The 23,466-nt window shown below is 47.8% G+C and overlaps 1 protein-coding gene across 2 annotated transcripts; it reads left to right on the top strand.

Annotated features, from left to right (window-relative positions):
• The first annotated feature begins 14,660 nt into the window (after window positions 1-14,660).
• LOC127299335 (uncharacterized) lies at window positions 14,661-22,115 on the top strand. 2 transcript variants are annotated; one of them, XM_051329284.2, is made up of 5 exons: window positions 14,661-17,357; window positions 17,441-17,473; window positions 18,254-18,319; window positions 18,422-18,502; window positions 18,601-18,832. In XM_051329284.2, the coding sequence occupies exons 1-5, from the start codon at window positions 16,206-16,208 to the stop codon at window positions 18,613-18,615; spliced, it is 1,347 nt and encodes a 448-aa protein (XP_051185244.1). In that variant the 5' UTR covers window positions 14,661-16,205; the 3' UTR covers window positions 18,616-18,832. The 2 variants fall into 2 exon arrangements, with proteins under 2 accessions (XP_051185244.1, XP_051185240.1); XM_051329280.2 differs by lacking the exons at window positions 18,254-18,319; window positions 18,422-18,502; window positions 18,601-18,832 and adding exons at window positions 21,644-21,709; window positions 21,812-21,892; window positions 21,991-22,115 and having other exon boundaries at window positions 14,674-17,357.
• The last annotated feature ends 1,351 nt before the right edge of the window (window positions 22,116-23,466 follow it).

The following is a 23,466-nucleotide window of genomic DNA, read 5'->3' as shown; positions in this document are numbered from 1 at the left end:
GATGCAATAGTTTTAATATCATCTTCAAGGGCTTCTAATATAGGGATTATGGGAATGAATTGAACTATCGCTGGGCTCAGCATACAGATCAAGTTAGAGGTAGGTTTGATCATCATCAATATCTGAGTACAAGCTGCTCAGATCATGAAATGGTGGGATTCAGTCTGCCCAGGACGCTCTAAAAAAGAGAAGTTCTTGTTAACTACCGCTTGAAGGCTTAATTGAAAAAGAGTGGTGCAAACGATTGGCACAACCACAAGCTACTTCAGATGAGGCTTTCCCATATAGCTTTTTAAAGAGTAGGCCGTTGCCGGCAAGAGTTACAGATGCTGAAAACAACTTACAAACATCGATGAACAAGCAAACAAAAGATTACAAAGAAAACAACTTGTCCTCAAGGCCATCATCTCAAGGAAGAACCAGAGCGAAGGAGAAGGAACATCGTAAAGCTCGCCACCGGGAATCCTGCCACCGTCAAGTCCTGGCACATCGCAGCCAGAATGCCATCCGCCTCCATCTTCGAAGAAGGTCCCAACCTTCTCGCCTTGGATCGTAGGGCGCCAGACCGTCGACAGGCGGAGCACCTCTCCCTAGAACACGCGTGAGCACCAGGGGCATCAAACCAAGGATCAGAACCAGACACAACCACCGCACGCGAAAGATCACAAGCCTCGCCACCGGCCAACGCACTGGCCACCCAAAAGACTTCAGCTTCAAGACGGAGATCGCTGAAGAAGACACGACAAGAGCTGCAATCGCAGACCAGGACACACATGCGGCATGGACACCTTCCACCGACCCAAGGAGGCGTCTCCAACAAGAAACATGACTCCAGAGCACCGTCGCCACCCAATTCGGAGATTTATGTTTTCACCCGGCCGCACAGGAAGGAGGGAGGGGGAATATACCTCAGCATCGCCTCCAAGGAGGAAGACGGTGTCCAGGACATCGCCGACGCTATGACCGCCACCGCCGGCCAAGGATTTCCCCCTTCCCTGCCACCCCAACCACACCCAACACCGGCGAGAACGTCGAAAGCCATGGCCTTTGGATGGGTACCACGCGGAAGCCGGCCTCCGTCTTCAGATCTGCCATGGGGTCGACGGTGCAACCACCGCAATGCGAGCACCCTCCACCGCCTCCACGCCACCCACGTGACCGAGGAGACGATCCACAGCATCAGCAAGCGCCCCCCCGCCGCCAGGGACCGTGCCGCCCTCACCTCGCAGAGGCCGCCGCCTCCGGTGCCCAAGCCCCCATCGGGAAGAGCGCTGGTCGACCACGCCCTGACCCACGGCTGCTCCGGCAGGAGCAGGACGCATCAAGAGCACCGACGTCGCGCCCGCACCAGCACCAGCAGATCCCGCGTAGAGTTCTTCCCCCTATCGCCGCGCGAGGAGCCGGGAGCTCGAATCCCCGCCGCCCCCTTCCCCGGCGTCGCAGCTTTCAGCGACGAGGAGGGGAGATCGAAGTGGGGAGGAACCGGCGGCGGCCTAGGGTTTCATCCCCCCCGGTCGCCAGGAGGAGGCGACGCGGGGGAGCGAACCGGTCTCTCCGAATGTCAAATCTTTCCCATATAGTCACTGCCTACTGGAGCTTAATCCTTCTCACAGAACTTACGGAACCGTATCATTATTATTCTTGATGGCTTGCATATTTTTTAATTGCAATTCAGCCATTTTTCTATCTATCTATTAAGAACTTGTAAATCATATGTTTAGATTTGTCTTGAAAAATACATTCATAATATAATACTTGGCTTGTGTTTTACAATAACCAGTGGCCTACCTTCCTTGCAGGAATTCAATAATCCTCTGGTGGTGGCAGGTAATTGATCAACAAAAAAAAAAGAAACTTGGCATCATACAAGCTCGATGAATACAGGTATGACAACCACTAAAGACCCATCCAAATATTCCAATATCACCAACTCCCAACACAACCGTGCATAAACTTAGCTGTAGCCAAATTACAGGACACCGAATTGTTAAAAGCTGAATCAAAACACAATCAGTGCAACCATCTAGTTTAAGCCGGGAGGCGGAGTTGTTGACAGGGCTTTATCTCCTAATCTGTTTTATGCACTGGAGCAAGGCTCTCTTCAAATAAACTGAATCTTGAACTGGGGTTCATTGTTTGAAGTGATGTATGTGTCTCGGTAATTGAAAGAATGTTCTCTAGAGCTTGAGAGCTAAGAGCAACTCTAACAGAGCCCGTAAATCCTGTCGGAACCGAACTTTTCCGGCGGTTTTACGGGTTCGGGCCGAAACTGGCGCAGATCAGCGCCCGAAAAAGTGGGCCGGCCTGAATACGGAGTTCAGGGGCCCGAACATTTCCCCGCACGGCCCCTATTAAAAGGGATCGCGGAGGGGAGTTCGGTTCGCAAACCCTACTCCCCTCCGCCGTCTCCTCTCCCTCCGTCGCCGCCCGGTCCCCGCTCCGACGAGCGATTCCGGCCGCTCCGAGGCCGCGCCGCCGCTTCGGCCAGCTCCCCTCCGTCCCGAATGACGCGTGCTAGACGCGTGGGTAGTGGAGGTGGCCGATCCGACACCGGAAGGTGCACTCGGCATCCGCCGGGTGCACGGGCGTCGCCGGAGCTCGGCAGGCGCAGGCGCTCCATCGGCGCATGGAGGAGGGCCGGCCGGAAGTGGCCGGAGATGATGGCGTACCTCGCTGCGCGCGCGGAGGAGGCGGCGGAAGGAAAAGCCGAGGCGCCCCCCGCTGCCGCGGCGTGCAGCCCTCCTCTGCCGGCGCTGCCCCCGCACGGCGACGACGACGACGACGCCACCGGGACGCCTCAAGCGTGCGGGAGCACCTCCGAGGCGGCGGTCGTCGAAGTGGCGGCGGTCGTCCTCGCCTAGGAAGACCGGCGAGCAAAAACCCTCCGTCGGCTTCGTTCAGCTCCCCGGTGACAGTATAGTCACTCCGGGGACTAATTCTAGTTGAATTTAGGTGCCTAGATCGTAATGTACGTGCAATATGCATGTATTTTGCCTAGTATTGTACAAATTATGAATGAATTTAGCTTCATTCGATGAAATCGAGTGCGATCGCAAATTTTTATTTCCCGCGACGTTTGATTTCATCGAGTTCGGTTCACCTTTTCGGTTTCTGTTCTGCGCCATCGCTAAATCCACAACCAAAGTGTTTTTCGGGAGACTGAACTCGCTTTTTTCAGTTCCGATAAATAGGGGCTCTGTTAGAGTTGCTCTAAGGTCATAGGTGTGAACCTTCTTCAGAAACTTGTCAAAAATCTTGTGCTGGCTAGTAGCAATGATTATCTTCTTCCTTGATCTGCCACTGCCAGTAGAACCAATAACTCTTACAACCTGTGGCTGACGCAAATCTCTTGCTACAGGACCTAAGAGCATCTCCAGTCGCGTCCCCCAAACCGCGCTGGATCGAGCATTTGGGGGACGTGTTTTGTTCGTGCCGCCTTTGGGGGACATCGCTCCCCAGCCGCGTCCCCCAAACGCCGCCCCCAATCAGAAATTCAAATAGATGCATTCAAAAGAGATCGTTCCCGCCGATTCGTCGCGATCAGAATAGTGGCGATCGATCAAAGTACTGGGCGCGCGATCATATTACAGACCGGTGGTGCATGCAAATTAGAAGAAGGGGAAGGGGTTGGGCGACGGCGTCGTATCCTGAGTCGACGCAGGCCCGTCGAGCACGATGACCTCGTCGCGATCTGCCTGTTGCTGTGCATGGTGCGTCTGCTCCGTCGCCGACGCAGAGGCCGACGCAGGTGTAGCAGTAGAAGACGCGTCAGCCTGCTCTTGCTGCGCCGCCGATGCCGCTGCCAGGGCCGTCGCGTCCGCCGCCGCCATTTTGGCTTCGATGTCGTCGAGGATCTGGCCTTTGAAGAAGTTGTGCGCCGCTCGCGTCCGGGGAGACATTCCCTCTGTCGACGTTCTCAGCAGGGACATGTCGTCCCTGCGTTTCTTGAGCTCCAGCTTCTCCTCTTGCCTCTTGAGCAGCTCGACCCACCTTTGGTCGGCCTTCTTGTCGCGGGAGATAAAGGTCGAGGAGACGTCGGCGAGGCATTTCGTGATCGACGCCTGCGTCTTCTCAGACGACGCAGCGTCGGCCAAGGCGGCCTTGGTAGCCTTGTTGCCAGTAGGACGCCCTGTCGAAGTTGCCAGCGGTGAGTCCAGATCAATGGCGTCCTTCCCCTTGGACAGCGACAGGCGCGTCAACCGCCATTTCTCATTCCCTTTGAGCTTGCTATAGCAATGCATCAGCGCTAACGGCTTATGCCCATCTGAGTTCCTCGCGTAAACCTCCATGGCCCTATCAAACTAACCAAAGAAAGCAGAGTCATTTCATCGAACACAATGTAGGCGCTACAGATTATGGAAGAAAGAGTCGTACCAGTTGGGCGACGTCGGCGCCGCTGTCACCTCTGGTCTCTAAGTCCTGATGGTACCCATGGAAGGAGTTCACCGACGCCTGGATGATGGCCCATCGCGTCGACATTGCCTTCTGGCTCCTCTTCATTGGCACTTTCTTGTACTCACTGTTGATGAGCTTGCGCTCATCGAACTCGGCCTTGATCCTCGCCCAATACTTCCCGTTTTTTTGGTTGGCGCCGATGATGGAGTCATGGCTCACCGTCGCCCATGACTCGCACAGACAAAGATCTTCCAGAGGCGTCCACTTCGGGCCTCGTGTGCCCGACGCCTTCTTCTTCTTCTTCTTCTTCTTCTTCTTCTTCTTCTTCTTCTTCGTCCTCACGCCGTCCGCGTCTACCTCCACGAGATCATCGTCACCGGCACCCTCGTCGTCCTCTTCCTCGCCGCCCTCTTCGTCCTCATCGTCGTCCTCCTCGTCGTCCTCCACCCCGTCCTCTTCCTCGTCGTCCTCCTCCTCAACCCTGCCGTCCTCCTTAGCACCGGCGCCGTCGTATTCGAGCGGACCCCTGCGGCCGGTGAAAGGGCCGCCGTCCGGACCGGGTCCTGGCTTGCGCTGCTCGTACGCCGGGGAGAAGAGGTTGTTGGGGTTGAAGCCGCCGTGCGGCAGCGCATCCTGGTAGTGCGGCGACAAGTTAGGCGTCATGCACCCGGGAGTGCCGGAGGGGCCGTCGTTGTAGAAGGCGGATGACGACGGAGAGAAGACTCCCGGAACGTACACCGGCACGTTCGTACTATATGGGCTCGCGTTGGTGGCGGCGATACACCCGGCCAGTATGTGCTGGTGCTGGCGCGCCGCCAGAGCCTTCTTCTCCAGCTCCGCCGCCCTCCGTCCTTTCCGCTCCGCCGTCGATAGCTTCCGACGCAGGCAATCTTGCTGCCATTGATCGTCGGTCCATCCTTCAGGCTTCTTCTTCAAAGCCGGCGCCTTCCGCGGCCTCGCGAACGGCGCTGTCGCCCCTTTCGTCCCATTGCTCGGCGGCTTCTTGGCCGTTTTCTTCGCCATCTTTTTGGGGGCTGTCGGCGGCGCCATGTGGAGAGGGTAGCGCCGACGGGTGGACGGCGGGTGGACGGCGGTATAGGAGAAATGAATCGGCGGCGGGATATGTTTTGCGAGGCCTGAAATGCGCGGCGGTATAGGCGCGATTTAGCGGGAGCGGCGGGAGTGTGAGACGAATTTTCCCTGTGCCGCTGACGGGTCAGCCCCGCCACTCCCCGTCTCGCTTTTCGTTGTGTCTGGCGTCCCCGGTGCGTCCCCTGTGGGACGGGGACGGGCTCGGGGCGCCGGACACCGTATGGGGGCGCGCCGGACAGAAATGGGCTTTGGGGGACGCGGCTGGAACGCATTTTCTGTCCGGCGCGCCCCAAATCCCTTTGGGGGACGCTTTGGGGGACGCGGCTGGAGATGCTCAATTAATCCGTTGATTCAGTGACCAAGCAGAAGAGGTAGAGTCTGCCAATTTCCATATTTCCAAAATGCAACCACCATTGCGATTACTCCGAAGGTCTCGGACCATACACAGTTGGTTATCCACCTGCACTAGGTGCTCTCCTAATGTCCCAGGGCAGAAGGGTGGTGGTGGCCCTAGTGATGCCCGGAAGAGCGGACGCTGGTACATTTTTGATGTCCAGAACGGTGGTGGTCCGACCGAACTGAAGGTCTCCTCTGCAAGAGAAAAGGATATCACAGCAGCTCTTGGCACTTTGGAGAATATAAACATGGCGGGACCAACCAGTACAGGGATCCATTTGCAAACTCAGGTGGTAGATTGTACTCCGTAGATCATAAGGACCCTTGGGTTGCGGGTTGGCCATCTGCTCTACGAAACATAAATTGGTTCCTACCCACGTGCACTCTCTCTGTTGATTCCTTTTCGCTTAGGAAAACGCTTCTATTTGGCCGACCGATTGAAGCGAAAGATCGGTCGTCGCGCGGCTCGCTCGCTCCACGCTGCAGCCCACTAACACCAAGCCCAGCTACCGCACCAACACCAAGCCCAGCTACGTTGAAGCCCACCAACACCCAGAAGCTAAAATAGTAAAATACGTATGCACATTTTTCTTGTAGAAGACGTGAGTGGGCCTCAAAAATCCATTGGACCTTTCTCTTCTGGCTGTGTGTCTATTTGTGCACCATTTTTTTTGTTGTAATTATTTGCGACTTCTGTAAAAAATAGATGCCGACTTTTATTGTAATTCAATCTATAGCAAATTAATTATTGATTGACCACTTTTGATTGTTTGCAAACATATGAATTTTTGTTGTATTTGTTTCTAACTTTTGTAAAAATAGATGATGATTTTTGTTGCAATTCAAGTTGTAGCAAATTAAATTATTTCTTAACAACTTTTGAATTATTTGCAAAAATATATTTTTTAGTTGTAAATAGTCTGTGGTTTTTGTGGATGATGTTTGCGACTTTTGTTGTAAACACCCAAATTATGTGTGGCCTGTGTTGCTAATTATTATTGTAAATATTTTACTGATTTGTTCTAAAGATATTTCTGGAATGAAAGCAGACTTTTATTGTAAACATCCAAATAAAAGAATTTTGGTTTTTGTTATTAATTATTGTTGTAAGTATGTTTCCGATTTGTTGTAAAGATATTATTGCATGGAAACTGATTATTATTGTAAACATCCAAATAAAAAATATTGTTTTTGTTGTTAATTATTATTGTAAATATATTGATAATTTGTTGTACATATATGTGAAGATTTACTGTAATTTTTTTGTTATAATACTTTTTATTTTTTGTACACAAAGCGGCGGGTTTTGTTGCTATACTAAACAGCGGATTTTGTTGTAAATATCTGAAAGTGGGGCAAAGGGAAACACGTGTTCGGTTTAAACTGATAGGCTTAGGACCGCGGGTTGATTTTCCAAAAACCAGGAGGCAAAATGCAAAAATCGAAATACTGCTAATTCTGCACGCCGGATTACGATCGAACGACGCTGGTACGACCGATCCCCGCGCGCGGATCGGCCGACCGACGGCCAGCGCGCGCCTTTCGCTTATCGACACACGACACCAATTTCTCTCTTCTCCTACCGACCACCTGTCTCACCGAGAGACACACTGCCCTGCAATTTTTTTTAGCAAGGTCCTGCAATGGCAGCACTTCCACCCCGCTAGGCAGCACCTCTCCCCCGTCCTTGGAAGCACCTCATATGCAGCACTGTCTGCGTTGTTGGCGGTAGGCGTTTGCCACACCGCCGCAGGCCGCTAGAAGCATCACCGCCGGACGGATGTAGCAGCTCCGCCGGCCGCTGGGAGAATCGCCTCCGTTCGTTTGTAGCAACACCGCCAACGGTTTGTAGCAACGCCGCCAGCCGCTGGGAGCATCGCCGCCAGCCGCTGGGAGCATCGCCGCCGCCCGATTGTAGCAGCACCGCCGGCCGCTGGGAGCATCGGCGCCGCCCTGTTGTACCAGCGCCGCCGGCCTCTAGGAGCATCGCCGATGGCTAGTTGTAGCAGGCCCGTCGGCCGCTGGGAGCATGACCGACGACCGGTTGTAGCAGGGTCGCCAGCCGCTGGGAACAACTCCATCCTCCGCTGGCAGCAACGCCTCCGACCAACGAGAGCAACGCCTGTGCCATTGGGAGATAGGCTATCCATGGTGGGTAGCAGCTTGATGTCTACGGGTGCTTCTATTCTTGTAGACAGTGTTGGGCCTCCAAGAGCAGAGGTTTGTAGAACAGCAGTAAGTTTCCCTTAAGTGGATCACCCAAGGTTTATCGAACTCAGGGAGGAAGAGGTCAAAGATATCCCTCTTATGCAACCCTGCAACCACAAAGCAAGAAGTCTCTTGTGTCCCCAACACACCTAATAGGTGCACTAGTTCGGCGAAGAGATAGTGAAATACAGGTGGTATGAATAAATATGAGCAGTAGCAACTGCACCAGAAAAGTGCTTTGCCCAGGACTGGAGTGTAGTTGATGGTGGTGATATTGCAGGCAGTACAGATATAGTAAAACAATAAACAAGCAGCGATAGCAGTATTTAGGAACAAGGCCTAGGGATCATACTTTCACTAGTGGACACTCTCAACATTGATCACATAACAGAATAGATAAATACATACTCTACACTCTCTTGTTGGATGATGAACACCACTAACTGTGTAGGATTACACGAACCCTCAATGCCGGAGTTAACAAGCTCCACAATATTCGATGTTCATATTTAAATAACCTTAGAGTGCACGACAGATCAACACAACTAAACCAAGTACTAACGTAGCATGCACACTGTCACCTTCACGCTACGAAAGGTGGCATAGATCACATCAATACCATCATAGCAATAGTTAACTTCATAATCTACAAGAGATCACAATCATAGCCTACGCCAAGTACTAACACGGATGCACACACTATCACCATTACACCGTGCAGGAGGAATAAAACTACTTTAATAACATTACTAGAGTAGCACACAGATGAATTATGATACAAAACACATTGCAATCATAAAGAGATATAAATAAGCACTTCACTATGCCATTCATAACAGTGAATAAGTATTCTGTGAAATATAGCCTAAGAGACCCACACGGTGCACACACTGTCACCTTTACACACGTGGGATAAGGAGTCTCCGGAGATCACATAAGTAAAATTCACTTGACTAGCATAACGACATCTAGATTACAAGCATCATCATATGAATCTCAATCATGTAAGGCAGCTCATGAGATTATTGTATTGAAGTACATAGGAGAGAGATGAACCACATAGCTACCGGTACAGCCCCGAGCCTCGATGGAGAACTACTCCCTCCTCATGGGAGACAGCAGCGTTGATGGAGATGGCGGTGGAGATGGCGGTGGTGTCGATGGAGGAGCCTTCCGGGGGCACTTCCCCGTCCCGGCGGCGTGCCGGAACAGAGACTCCTGTCCCCCAGATCTAGGCTTCGCGATGGCGGCGGCTCTGGAAGGTTTCTCGTACCGTGGCTTTTTTCGTCTCGAGGTTTTAGGTCGAGGGGGCTTAAATAGGCGAAGAGGCGGCGTCAGAAGGTCAACGAGGCGACGACACCATAAGGCGGCGCGGCCAGGGCCTGGGCCGCGCCGGCCTATCATCTGGGGCCCCTGTGGCCCCCCTCTGGCGGCTCTCGGGTGTTCTGGATGCTTCCGGGCAAAATAGGATGCTGGGCGTTGATTTCGTCCGATTCCGAGAATATTTCCTTACTAGGATTTCTGAAACCAAAAACAGCAGAAAACAGGAACTGGCCCTTCGGCATCTCGTCAATAGGTTAGTTCCAGAAAACGCATAAATATGACATGAAGTATGCATAAAACATGTAGATATCATCAATAATGTGGCATGGAACATAAGAAATTATCGATACGTCGGAGACGTATCAGCATCCCCAAGCTTAGTTTCTGCTCGTCCCGAGCAGGTAAACGATAACAAAGATAATTTCTGGAGTGATATGCCATCATAACCTTGATCATACTATTGTAAGCACATGTAGTGAATGCAGCAATCCAAGACAATGGTAAATGACATGAGTAAACAAATGAATCATATAACAAAGACTTTTCATGAATAGTACTTCAAGACAAGCATCAATAAGTCTTGCATAAGAGTTAACTCATAAAGCAATAATTCAAAGTAAAGGCATTGAAGCAACACAATGAAAGATTAAGTTTCAGCGGTTGCTTTCAACTTGTAACATGTATATCTCATGGATAGTTGTCAATGCAAAGCAATATAACAAGTGCAATAAGCAAGTATGTAAGAATCAATGCACAGTTCACACAAATGTTTGCTTCTTGACGTGGAGAGAAATAGGTGAACTGACTCAACAATAAAAGTAAAAGAATGGTCCTTCAAAGAGGAAAGCATCGATTGCTATATTTGTGCTAGAGCTTTTATTTTGAAAACATAAAGGAGCATAAAAATAAAGTTTTGAGAGGTGTATGTTGTTGTCAACGAATGGTAGCGGGTACTCTAACCCCCTTGCCAGATAAACCTTCAAAGAGCGGCTCCCATTTTATTTTATTTTTGGGTGGCACTCTTTCCAACCTTTCTTTCACAAACCATGGCTAACCGAATCCTCGGGTGCCTGCCAACAATCTCATACCATGAAGGAGTGCCTTTTTATTTTAGTTTTATTATGATGACACTCCTCCCAACCTTTGCTTACACAAGCCATGGCTAACCGAATCCTTCGGGTGCCGTCCAACAATCACATACCATGGAGGAGTGTCTATTTTTGTTAATTAATTTGGGACTGGGAATCCCATTGCCGGCTCTTTTTTGCAAAATTATTGGATAATCGGATGAAGCCACTAGTCCATTGGTGAAAGTTGCCCAACAAGATTGAAAGATAAACACCACATACTTCCTCATGAGCTATAAAACATTGACACAAATCAGAGGTGATAATTTTTGAATTGTTTAAAGGTAGCACTCAAGCAATTTACTTTGGAATGGCGAAGAAATACCATGTAGTAGGTAGGTATGGTGGACACAAATAGCATAGTGGTTGTTTGGCTCAAGGATTTTGGATGCACGAGAAGTATTCCCTCTCAGTACAAGGCTTAGGCTAGCAAGGTTGTTTGAAACAAACACAAGGATGAACCGGTGCAGCAAAACTCACATAAAAGACATATTGTAAACATTATAAGAATCTACACCGTTTTCCTTGTTGTTCAAACTCAATACTAGAAATTATCTAGACTTTAGAGAGACCAAATATGCAAACCAAATTTTAGCAAGCTCTATGTATTTCTTCATTAATGGGTGCAAAGTATATGATGCAAGAGCTTAAACATGAGCACAACAATTGCCAAGTATCACATTATCCAAGACATTTTATCAATTACTACATGTAGCATTTCCCGTTTCCAACCATACAACAATTAACGAAGCAGTTTCAACCTTCGCCATGAATACTAAAAGCTGAGAACACATGTGTTCATACGAACCAGCGGAGCGTGTCTCTCTCCCACACAAGCATGCATTTATTCAAACAAAAACAAAAACAAGAAACATACAGACGCTCCAAGTAAAGCACATAAGATGTGACCGAATAAAAATATAGTTTCAGGGGAGGAACCTGATAATTTGTCGATGAAGAAGGGGATCCCTTGGGCATCCCCAAGCTTAGATGCTTGAGTATTCTTGAAATATGCAGGGATGAACCACCGGGGCATCCCCAAGCTTAGACTTTTCACTCTTTTCTTGATCGTAGTATATCATCCTCCTCTCTTGACCCTTGAAAACTTCCTTCACACCAAACTCAAAACAACTCATTAGAGGGTTAGTGCATAATCAAAAATTCACATGTTCAGAGGTTACACAATCATTCTTAACACTTCTGGACATTGCTCAAAGCTACTGGAAGTCAATGGAACAAAGAAATCCATCCCACATAGCAAAAGAAGCAATGCGAAATAAAAGGTAGAATCTGTCAAAACAGAACAGTCCGTAAAGACGAATTTTATTGAGGCACCAGACTTGCTCAAATGAAAATGCTCAAATTAAATGAAAGTTGCATACATATCTGAGGATCACTCACGTAAATTAGCATAATTTTCTGAGTTACCTACAGAGAATTTTGCCCAGATTCGTGACAGCAAAGAAATCTGTTTCTGCGCAGTAATCCAAATCTAGTATGAACCTTACTATCAACGACTTTACTTGGCACAACAAAACACAAAACTAAGATAAGGAGAGGTTGCTACAGTAGTAAACAACTTCCAAGACACAAATATAAAACAAAGTACTGTAGCAAAATAACACATGGGTTATCTCCCAAGAAGTTCTTTCTTTATAGCCGTTAAGATAGGCTCAACAGTTTTAATGATGCGCTCGCAAGAAATAATATTTGGAGCAAAAGAGAGCATCAAAAGGCAAATTGAAAACACATTTAAGTCTAACATGCTTCCTATGCATAGGAATCGTGTAAATAAACAAGTTCATGAATAGCAAAGTAACAAGCATACGAAGATAAAACAAGTGTAGCTTCAAAAATTTCAGCACATAGAGAGGTGTTTTAGTAACATGAAAATTTCTACAACCATATTTTCCTCTCTCATAATAACTTTCAGTAGCAACATGAGAAAACTCAACAATATAACTATCAAATGAAACATTCTTATCATGAGTCTCATGCATAAAATTATTACTCTCCACATAAGCATAATCAATTTTATTAGTTGTAGTGGGAGCAAATTCAACAAAGTAGCTATCATTATTATTCTCATCAAGTGTAGGAGGCATATTATAATCTTTACTCTCCATAGTAGGTGGCACCAAAAGACCACTATCATTATAATCATCATAAATAGGAGGCAAAGTATCATCAAAGAAAATTTTCTCCTCAATGCTTGGGGGACTAAAAAGATCATGCTCATCAAAACCAGCTTCCCCAAGCTTAGAATTTTTCATAGCATTAGCAACAATAGTGTTCAAAGTATTCATATTAATAACATTCCCATTAGCATGCATAATCAATTTTTTAATTCTCTCTTCAAACACATCATGTCCTAATTCAAGATAAATTTCATAAAGATCTCTCATATTTTTGTTGTTTTCCATTATGCCTAACTAGTGTAAACAAGAAACAAAAAATTGCAATTGCAGGATCTAAAGGAAATAGCTTCGAGCACAAACACAATGGCGCCAGAAAAATACTGTTACCTGGAACCAAAGTATGAGTGCCTTTTACCTTTCCTCCCCGGCAACGGCGCCAGAAAAGTGCTTGATGTCTACGGGTGCTTCTATTCTTGTAGACAGTGTTGGGCCTCCAAGAGCAGAGGTTTGTAGAACAGCAGTAAGTTTCCCTTAAGTGGATCACCCAAGGTTTATCGAACTCAGGGAGGAAGAGGTCAAAGATATCCCTCTCATGCAACCCTGCAACCACAAAGCAAGAAGTCTTTTGTGTCCCCAACACACCTAATAGGTGCACTAGTTCGGCGAAGAGATAGTGAAATACAGGTGGTATGAATAAATATGAGCAGTAGCAACGGCACCAGAAAAGTGCTTTGCCCAGGACTGGAGTGTAGTTGATGGTGGTGATATTGCAGGCAGTACAGATATAGTAAAACAATAAACAAGCAGCGATAGCAGTATTTAGGAACAAGGCCTAGGGATCATACTTTCACTAGTGGACACTCTCAACATTGATCACATAACAGAATAGATAAATGCATACTCTACACTCTCTTGTTGGATGATGAACACCACTAACTGTGTAGGATTACACGAACCCTCAATGCCGGAGTTAACAAGCTCCACAATATTCGATGTTCATATTTAAATAACCTTAGAGTGCACGACAGATCAACATAACTAAACCAAGTACTAACGTAGCATGCACACTGTCACCTTCACGCTACGAAAGGAGGCATAGATCACATCAATACCATCATAGCAATAGTTAACTTCATAATCTACAAGAGATCACAATCATAGCCTACGCCAAGTACTAACACGGATGCACACACTGTCACCATTACACCGTGCAGGAGGAATAAAACTACTTTAATAACATTACTAGAGTAGCACACAGATGAATTGTGATACAAAACACATTGCAATCATAAAGAGATATAAATAAGCACTTCACTATGCCATTCATAACAGTGAATAAGTATTCTGTGAAATATAGCTTAAGAGACCCACACGGTGCACACACTGTCACCTTTACACACGTGGGACAAGGAATCTCCGGAGATCACATAAGTAAAATTCACTTGACTAGCATAACGACATCTAGATTACAAGCATCATCATATGAATCTCAATCATGTAAGGCAGCTCATGAGATTATTGTATTGAAGTACATAGGAGAGAGATGAACCACATAGCTACCGGTACAGCCCCGAGCCTCGATGGAGAACTACTCCCTCCTCATGGGAGACAGCAGCGTTGATGGAGATGGCGGTGGAGATGGCGGTGGTGTCGATGGAGGAGCCTTCCGGGGGCACTTCCCCGTCCCGGCGGCGTGCCGGAACAGAGACTCCTGTCCCCCAGATCTTGGCTTCGCGATGGCGGCGGCTCTGGAAGGTTTCTCGTACCGTGGCTTTTTTCGTCTCGAGGTTTTAGGTCGAGGGGGCTTAAATAGGCGAAGAGGCGGCGTCAGAAGGTCAACGAGGCGACGACACCATAAGGCGGCGCGACCAGGGCCTGGGCCGCGCCAGCCTATCATCTGGGGCCCCTGTGGCCCCCCTCTGGCGGCTCTCGGGTGTTCTGGATGCTTCCGGGCAAAATAGGATGCTGGGCGTTGATTTCGTCCGATTCCGAGAATATTTCCTTACTAGGATTTCTGAAACCAAAAACAGCAGAAAACAGGAACTGGCCCTTCGGCATCTCGTCAATAGGTTAGTTCCAGAAAACGCATAAATATGACATGAAGTATGCATAAAACATGTAGATATCATCAATAATGTGGCATGGAACATAAGAAATTATCGATACGTCGGAGACGTATCACAGCTCCGCCCTCTGCTTGCAGCAGCGGCGTGCGACGCCAACAACAACGTCGTGAGGGGATCAGGGGATGGCGCGCTGGCCGGCGACGCGGAAAGCGGTCGTGGGCAAGCTCACGCGTGGAAGGGGCGTCGGCCGGTGGCGTGGTAGGCGAGCCCGCGCGGAGGAAGGGCTTGACGGTAGGAGGTGGGGCGAGCACCAGTGGCGGTCGGCGGAGGCGGATTGGGTGAGGTCTGCAACGCGTGTGAGATTGAAGACGTGAGAAAGAAAACGAGTACATGGAGGAGGAGCTATGTGAGACTACTCATAGTGGGAGTAACATAGGTAGTAACATCACACATCTCAAGGCATTTTAGTGACATGGCATATCAATAAATGAAGAAAGAGAGTGAGGTGGTAACTAGCTATGTTACCATAACATCACACACCCTAAGACATGATGAGTCTACAACATAATATATGACACAATGCATGATACCACATATAAGTTACTTCCCACTATGGAGATAGTAACTTAGACTAGTAACATGACATATGTTACTACTCTAAATTACTCCCCACTATGACCAGCCTGAGGGGATCAGGTCGTGTGTGGGTTCCACCCATCGCTGTCCTCCCGTGGACGACACACGTCACACGCAGAAGGCGGAGGAAGCGAATGCGGCCGATCCTCGAGTGATTGGCAGTGTTTTCCAAGCGAAATTGCCTATATACATTACTTTTATGAAAAAAAAGTTGGAAGATTCAGGGCTGTTCTGTCCCCATCCTCTACATGCGGCTCACAATTTATAGTTGCTACTTATGTTAGCATGTCATTGTGTGTGTGGGTGTGGGTTGGAGATCCATTTTCTAAAGATTACAAACTGATTGAATTATAATCAGCTCTACAAAGAAAAACATATTATGACCCACATGAACGTGGCTATCAAGACCTCTAAGACCTAGCGCACTATAGGTGGCGCGACGAAGCGCGCATATCCATCTAGTACCATGTATCCCTTTGAAGTTTCCAAATATTTCAGAGATCGCCCATCTAATTACAAGCATTCCCAAAACTGCTCCCCTCGTTAATTCCAAGTATTCATTCTTGATTTTTAGTAATCCAATTATTTTAGTAGATCTTGAGGACACTAAATACTGTAGTTTGCTTCCTTCGAAGCAAATTTTGACGCGTTTAGCGTTAAATAGGAGTGCCCGCGATTCGGCCGCCCCCCCTCCCCAAATCCGCCGCCGCCATCACTTGGCAGATCGATTCCGCTTCCACCCGACGAGCCTATCTGTCGAGGCCGGCCGCCGGAATTTCTGTCTGCGACGATCGGTCGGGTAGAAGGGATTGCCTGGCCCGACGATGGATGTGCACCCAGTCAGATACGAGCTCGACTTCGAAGATCTCAAGGCCACCGAGGGTTACAACCCGCCCCACGATTTCCTTATCCGTGTCTTGCCCCTCGACGCCGGCGGCGCCCTCCCTGGCGGAGGAGAAACCAGGGAGATGCTCTGGTACGAGTATCCTAGCCCCTTCGACTGGGATCTGCAGCTCCAGGAAGAGAGCGACCGGCAGCTTCAGCTTGAGGAGGAGTGCCTGTGGCGGAGCCTTGAGGAGAGGGAGCGGCAGGGGCAGCAGCTTGAGGTTACACCGGCGGCGCCTTGTGGAGAGGGAGCGGCAGCAGCAGCATCGGCCGGACAGCCAGAGCAGCGGCAGCGTCGGAAAAAGAGCCACATGAAGCGTTTGGATGTTGACGAACGGTGGCAGGTGCAGGATGTACTCTACTTGGAGGACATCTGGGCAAATTCTTCAACCACAGAGTGCTGGGGTCTAGACCACGAGACGCCTTTATGTTCTTCCTCTTCTCCATCCAGAGATGCGTCCAAGTCCGAGGAGCACCAATTCCTGGACTTGGAGGAGCACCAAGTCCATGTGAGGATGTACGAGTACGATGGCGCCAGCATCCCGCGATACTGTCTCTTCAAGAGCGAGGCCAACACCCAGGAGCTCCTGCTCGGATTCCCCCTCAAAATCCCCTACATCATCTATGCTGGCCGCTGCAACCTCAAGCTTCAAGGCTACAAGCTTCGCTACGCCGACCTCTTCCCCAGCTTCCACAAGTGGAACTATACATGGGTGCGCCCGACCACTTACGAAGGCGACGATCAATATGTCTACTTCTTCCGCGAGTTACTGGCGGAAGCGGAATACACGAACACGAAAGATCGAGTGCTGGCCAAGGCTATCGCCATCGCCAATAAGGCTTTCCGGAAGATGCTCTATTTTCAGATAGAGCTCGCCGTAGGCGATTGCATGATGCTTCTTGAGGAGAAAGAAAAGTTCCAGCAGAGGTGTAACCTCTATGGCTATGTTGCTTCTGAAATCTATTTTAAGAACCAGAAATATGAGTCTGTGCTTGAGCGTGTAAAGCATGGCCATGAAGGGTTGTGCTACGAACTGACTGAGTTTGGAAGAGATGCCAATGAGGATGATGCATGGGAGATGCGTGCATTCGTAAGTGATATTATATAATCCATCTATGTTAGTTGTGTCTATGTTCAGCAATAAGCACTCACTTACCTTTGCTTTCTTCGTAGGTTGATCACCTTGTAAGGTCTGCTCCTATTGAGGTAGCTGCCATCATAACTTAACCTTGTGTTCTAGAATCTAGACTGTTGTTTACTTTTTCTTTCTTTCTTGTTACTCAGCTTTGTGGAGATTACTGTTATATGGGCAGTTCCATATAGGGGCAAGTTAGGTAGGATTACTGTTTACCTTTTTTGGTGGTAGGTGAATAGCCTATACCTTGGAATACACCGAAACATTGACTTTGGATACAAGACTGGAAATCAGCAATACATGTGCCATAATCATAAATTCGAATCACAATAGTAATTCTTACATTATATGTGAGAACAGAGCGTCGCTCTGGTGTCTTGAGGTGCGGGAGCGCACGCAGCCCGCCCCGGTTCGAATCCTAGATTCAACGGGGATGCTCACTGAGTTTTTCTTCTATAAAAAAAAGCCAACGGATGCTAGTGCCAGGATTGGTCTCAATTCTTACATTATGTGACTCCTTTTTCTCAGAGGCAAATAAACTAAGTAAACGGAGTTGTCAGTGTAGCATTTGGATTCAGCTTGTCTAAATGAGTTTCCAGTTCTACTGGGTTGCATTTGCATATCTAGCTTATCTGGTCTGTTTTGGGGCCAAGACGTTGTTATTGTTTGAAATTTGAATTTAAGTTGCATCTCAGAAACCATTATCCAGAACACTATTATTTGGTACACTTTGTTTCCACATGCTTTATTTGCTTGGGTTACCAGCTGAACGCTAGTTTGTAGTACTTACTGTATGTGTTCTGTTACGAGACTAACTGGCCATACGATGTACAAAATATGACCCTTTGCAGCTGCCTTCCACTACAAGGTCCAACCACGTGTATAAGAAATGGGTCTCTGAGCAGATTACCGTGCAGGTATCTCAATTTTCAGCGTTATATAAAATATGAATCTGATAACGATGTCTGGTTATCAAGTGCAATGGTGTAGAGGTTAATAGTTTTCTCTTTTGTCCACAGTTCGATTCATATTTTCACCTTTACCTAAATTACCTTGTGGAGAAGATTAATATGGCCCAAGATCTTGATCTGGCACCTGAGGTAAATGTTTGAGCTAAATTTATTCGTCGGAGTGACACGAAATAATGCATTTGTCTTGCTTCATGTATGTTGTCTAGAAGCTTTTGTTTGATTTGCAGGATAAAAGTTTGTGAAAGATACCAGAGTTATATTAAGTGATCCTTACAACTCAAACCATGAAGTAGGTTAGCTTTGGATCTGCTGATGTACTGCTTTTGTATGTAAAATGCTGACATGATTTCTGGATCTTGTTGGTGATTTTGCTTTCCGATATGTGAAAAACACTTTATTGGTAGTCTTATTTGTAAAGGTGAAGGTTTTATCTTCAAATACTAGTACTAGGTTCTTAAAGCGAGTTTGGTTTTGGGCCTCCATGTAATTTGTACCTACCACGCGTGGTTTATCAATGTTAGCTCCACCGGTGTCGAGTCTGGACCTTTCTTTTGTTCAAAAAAAGGGGCCATGGGCCACCAGCCCGTGCTCCCGCGGTATGTCCTCGATTCGCGCGATTCAGCCGCCCCCTCCCCAAATCCGCCGCCGCCATCACCTTGGCACATCGATAACGATTCCACCCGCGGAGCCTATTTGTTGAGGCTGGCCGCTGGAATTTCTGTCTGCGACGATCGACCGGGTATAAGAGATTTCCTTGCCCGAAGATGGATGTGCTTCCAGTCAGATACGAGCTCGACTTCGAAGACCTCAAGGCTACCGAGGGTTACAGCCAACCCCACGATTTCCTCATCCCCTTCGACTGGGATCTGCAGCTCCAGGAAGAGAGCGACCGGCAGCTTCAGCTTGAGGAGGAGAGCCTTGTGGAGAGGGAGCGGCAGGGGCGGCAGCAGCTTGAGTCCATGTGAAGATGTACGAGTACCGGAGTACGACGGCGCAAATAACACCCAGGAGTTCCTGCGCGGATTCCCCCTCAAAATCCCCTACATCATCTACGCCGACCGCTGCGACCCCAACCTCGGAAGGTACGAGCTTCGCTACGCCGACCTCTTCCCAAACTTCAACAGCTGGAAACTAAACCTGCCGTTCTATGCCCATTATATGGTTTAGGGTGGCTGCATATGGGGTTTGGGGTTTTGGAGAGATGCTCTAAATTGATTCAGCGCCTCCGCTGGCTATAAATAAAAGAGGCTCGATCCTGTACCACTATCATCCGCCGCAAATAACAACGATGACTTCCACCCTCCCATTATTTAACCCTCATGCCTTACCCGACAACCTGATCCTCCTCTGACAACCAATCCCAACAAGTCATCGATCTCTCCAACGATGATGGCGAAGTGATTATGGTCGAAGCTGACGACCAAGTGGTCCATCTCTCGGACGAGGATGATGAGATAATCATCATCGCAGTTGACCACCAAGTCATCGATCTCTCTGACGAGGATGACAATATGACCATCGTCCCAGGTGACGACGCCAAGTCCGGCGACTCACCTGACGATGACAACACCAACTCCAGCGACTCACCTGACGATGACAACACCAACTCCGGCGACTCACCTGACGATGGCACCACCAACTCCGGTGATGCACCGCAGGTGCGGCTGCTGTTGATGCTCTGCATCTCTTCGTCCATGGTCATGTACCGACGCGGTGCATCGTCATGTGAGTCGCCGGAGTTGGTGTTGCCATCGTCAGGTGAGTCGCCGGAGTTGGTGTTGTCATCGTCAGGTGAGTCGCCGGAGTTGGTCTTGTCATCATCACGTGAGTCACTGGACTTGGCGTCGTCACCTGGGACGATGGTCATATTGCCATCCTCATCAGAGAGATCGAAGACTTGGTGGTCAGCTACGACGATGATCATCTCGTCATCCTCGTCAGAAAGATCGACGACTTGGTCGTCAGCTCGACCATAATCACCTCGTCATCATCGTCTGAGAGATCGATGACTTCTTGGGATTGGTCGTCGTCCTCGTCGTCAGAGAGGAGGATCAGATTGTCGGAGAAGGCATGAGGGTTAAAGAATGGGAGGGTGGGAGCCATCTCTGTTACTTGCTGCGGCTGGTGGTGGTACAAGATCGAGCCTTTTTTATTTATATCCAGCTGAAGCAATTTAGAGCATCTCTAGGAGATCCCCAAAACCCCATATGCACCTATCCAGGCCATTCCCAAACCCGGGAACTTGGGGTTTCCGCGGCGCCAAAGATCGAGTGCTCGCCAAAGCTATCGCCATCGCCAATAAGGGTTTCCAGAAGATGCTCTAGTTTCAGATAGAGCTCGCCGTAGGCGATTGCATGATGCTTCTCGAGGAGAAAGAAAAGTTCCAGCAGAGGTGTAACCTCTATGGCTATGTTGCTTCTGAAATCTATTTTAAGAACCAGAAATATGAATCTGTGCTTGAGCGTGTAAAGAATGGTCATCAAGTGTTGTGCTACGAAGTGACTGAGCTTGGAATCAATGCCAATTGAAGATGATGCATGGGAGATGCGTGCAGTCGTAAGTGACATTATATAATCCATCTATGTCAGCTGTGTCTATGTTCAGCAATTAACACTCACTTACCTTTGCTTTCTTTGTAGGTCAATCACCTTGTAAGGTCTGCTCCTATTGAGGTAGTAGCTATCATAACTTGACCTTGTGTTCTAGAATCTAGATTCTTGTTTACCTTTGTGGAGATTACTGTTATATGGGGAGTCCCCTATAGGGGCAAGTTAGGTAGAACTACTGTTTACCTTTTTTGTGGTATAGTTTAATAGCCTATACCTTGGAATACACTGAAACATTTGTTTTGGATACAAGAGTGTGGAATCAGCAATACATGTGCCATAATCGTAAATTAGAATCACAGTAGTAATTCTTACATTACGGGACTCCTTTTCCTTAGAGGCAAAGAAACCAAGTAAACGGATTTATCAGTGTAGCATTCGAATTCAGCTTGTCTAAATGAGCTTCTAGTTCTACTGGGTTGCGTATCTAGCTTATCTGGTCTGTTTTCGGGCCAAGGACGTTGTTATTGTTTGAAATTCGAATTTAAGTTGCATATCAAAAACCATTATTCAGAACAATATTATTTGAATATTGACTTGTACACTTTGTTTCCACATGCTTTATTTGCTTGGGTTACCAGCTGAACGCTAGTTTATAGTACTTACTGTATGTGTCCTGTTACAAGACTAACTGTCCACGATGTACAAAATATGACACTTGCAGCTGCCTTCCACTACATGGTCGGACCACGTGTATAAGAAATGGGTGTCTGAGCAGATTAACGTGCAGGTATCTCAATTTTCAGCGTTATATAAAATATGAATCTGATAACGATGTCTGGTTATCAAGTGCAATGGTGTAGAGGTTAATAGTTTTCTCTTTTGTCCACAGTTCGATTCATATTTTCACCTTTACCTAAATTACCTTGTGGAGAAGATTAATATGGCCCAAGATCTTGATCTGGCACCTGAGGTAAATGTTTGAGCTAAATGTATTCGTCAGAGTGAAACAAAATAATACATTTGTCTTGCTTCATGTATGTTGTCTAAAAGCTTTTGTTTGACTTGCAGGATACAAGTTTGTGAAAGATACCATAGTTATATCAAGTGGGGCCTTACAACTCAAACCATGAAGTTAGGACTGCAGGTTAGCTTTGGATGTGCCGACGTTCTACTTTTGCATGTAAAATGCTGCCATGATTCTTGGATCTTGTTGTGGATTTTGCTTTCTGATATGTGAAAAACACTTTATTTGTAGTATTATTAAATTATGTTCACAAAGTCCAAATGGTATATTCTATTCAAACATAAGAAACTATTAGTTGACTCTGAAAGAGTAAGAGTAAAAAACATACTACATATATTGTGAACAAATGGGCTTTCAAATGTGATGAATAGGGCCCTCCAAAAATGCAAATGTTGTTTGGGGATCTCCTAGAGATGCTCTAAATTGCTTCGCCTCCGCTGACTATAAATAAAAGAGGCTCCATCCTATACCACCACCAGCCGCCGCAAGTAACAACGATGGCTCCCACCCTCCCATTCTTTAACCCTCATGCCTTCTCCGACAACCTGATCCACCTCTCTGTCGACAAGGACGACGACCAATCTCAAGAAGTCATCGATCTCTCCGACGATGATGGCGAGGTGATTATGGTCGAAGCTGAAGACCAAGTCGTCAATCTTTCTTGCGAGGATGACGAGATGATCATCGTCGCAGCTGATCACCAAGTCGTCGATCTCTCTGACGAGGATGACAATATGACCATCATCCCAGGTGACGACGCCAAGTCCGGCGACTCACCTAATGATGACAAGACCAACTCCAACGACTCATCTTACGATGATAACACCAACTCCAGCGACTCAGCTGACGATGATAAGACCTGACGGTGAGTCGCCGAAGTTGGTATTGTCATCATCAGGTGAGTCGCCTGAGTTGGTCTTGTCAGCACTAGATGAGTCGCCGGACTTGGCGTCGTCACCTGAGACGATGGTCATATTGTCATCCTCGTCAGAGAGATCGACGACTTGGTGGTCAGTTGCGATGATGATCATCTCGTCAGAGAGATCGACGACTTGGTCGTCAGCTTCGACCATAATCACGTCGCCATCATCGTCGGAGAGATCGATCACTTCTTGGGATTGGTTATCATCCTCGTCGTCAGAGAGGAGGATCAGGTTGTCGGAGAAGGCATGAGGGTTAAATAATGGGAGGGTGGGATCTCCAAGTCGCAGGTGAGTCGCTGGAGTTGGTGTTATCATCGTAAGATGAGTCGTTGGAGTTGGTCTTGTCATCATTAGGTGAGTCGCCGGACTTGGCGTCGTCACCTGGGATGATGGTCATATTGTCATCCTCGTCGTCAGAGAGGAGGATCACTGTTACTTGCAGCGGCTGGTGGTGGTACATGATTGAGCGTCTTTTATTAATAGCCAACGGAGATGCTGAAGCAATTTAGAGCATTTCTACTAGATCCCCAAACCCCATATGCAGTTATTCAGCCCACCCCAAAGCCGGGAAAACGACGGTTATTGGGGGTCCGATGC

The sequence above is a fragment of the Lolium perenne genome, chromosome 5, assembly GCF_019359855.2.
Source record: "Lolium perenne isolate Kyuss_39 chromosome 5, Kyuss_2.0, whole genome shotgun sequence".
Lineage (NCBI taxonomy): Eukaryota > Viridiplantae > Streptophyta > Magnoliopsida > Poales > Poaceae > Lolium > Lolium perenne.
This window is presented reverse-complemented; position numbering and strand designations above follow the sequence as displayed.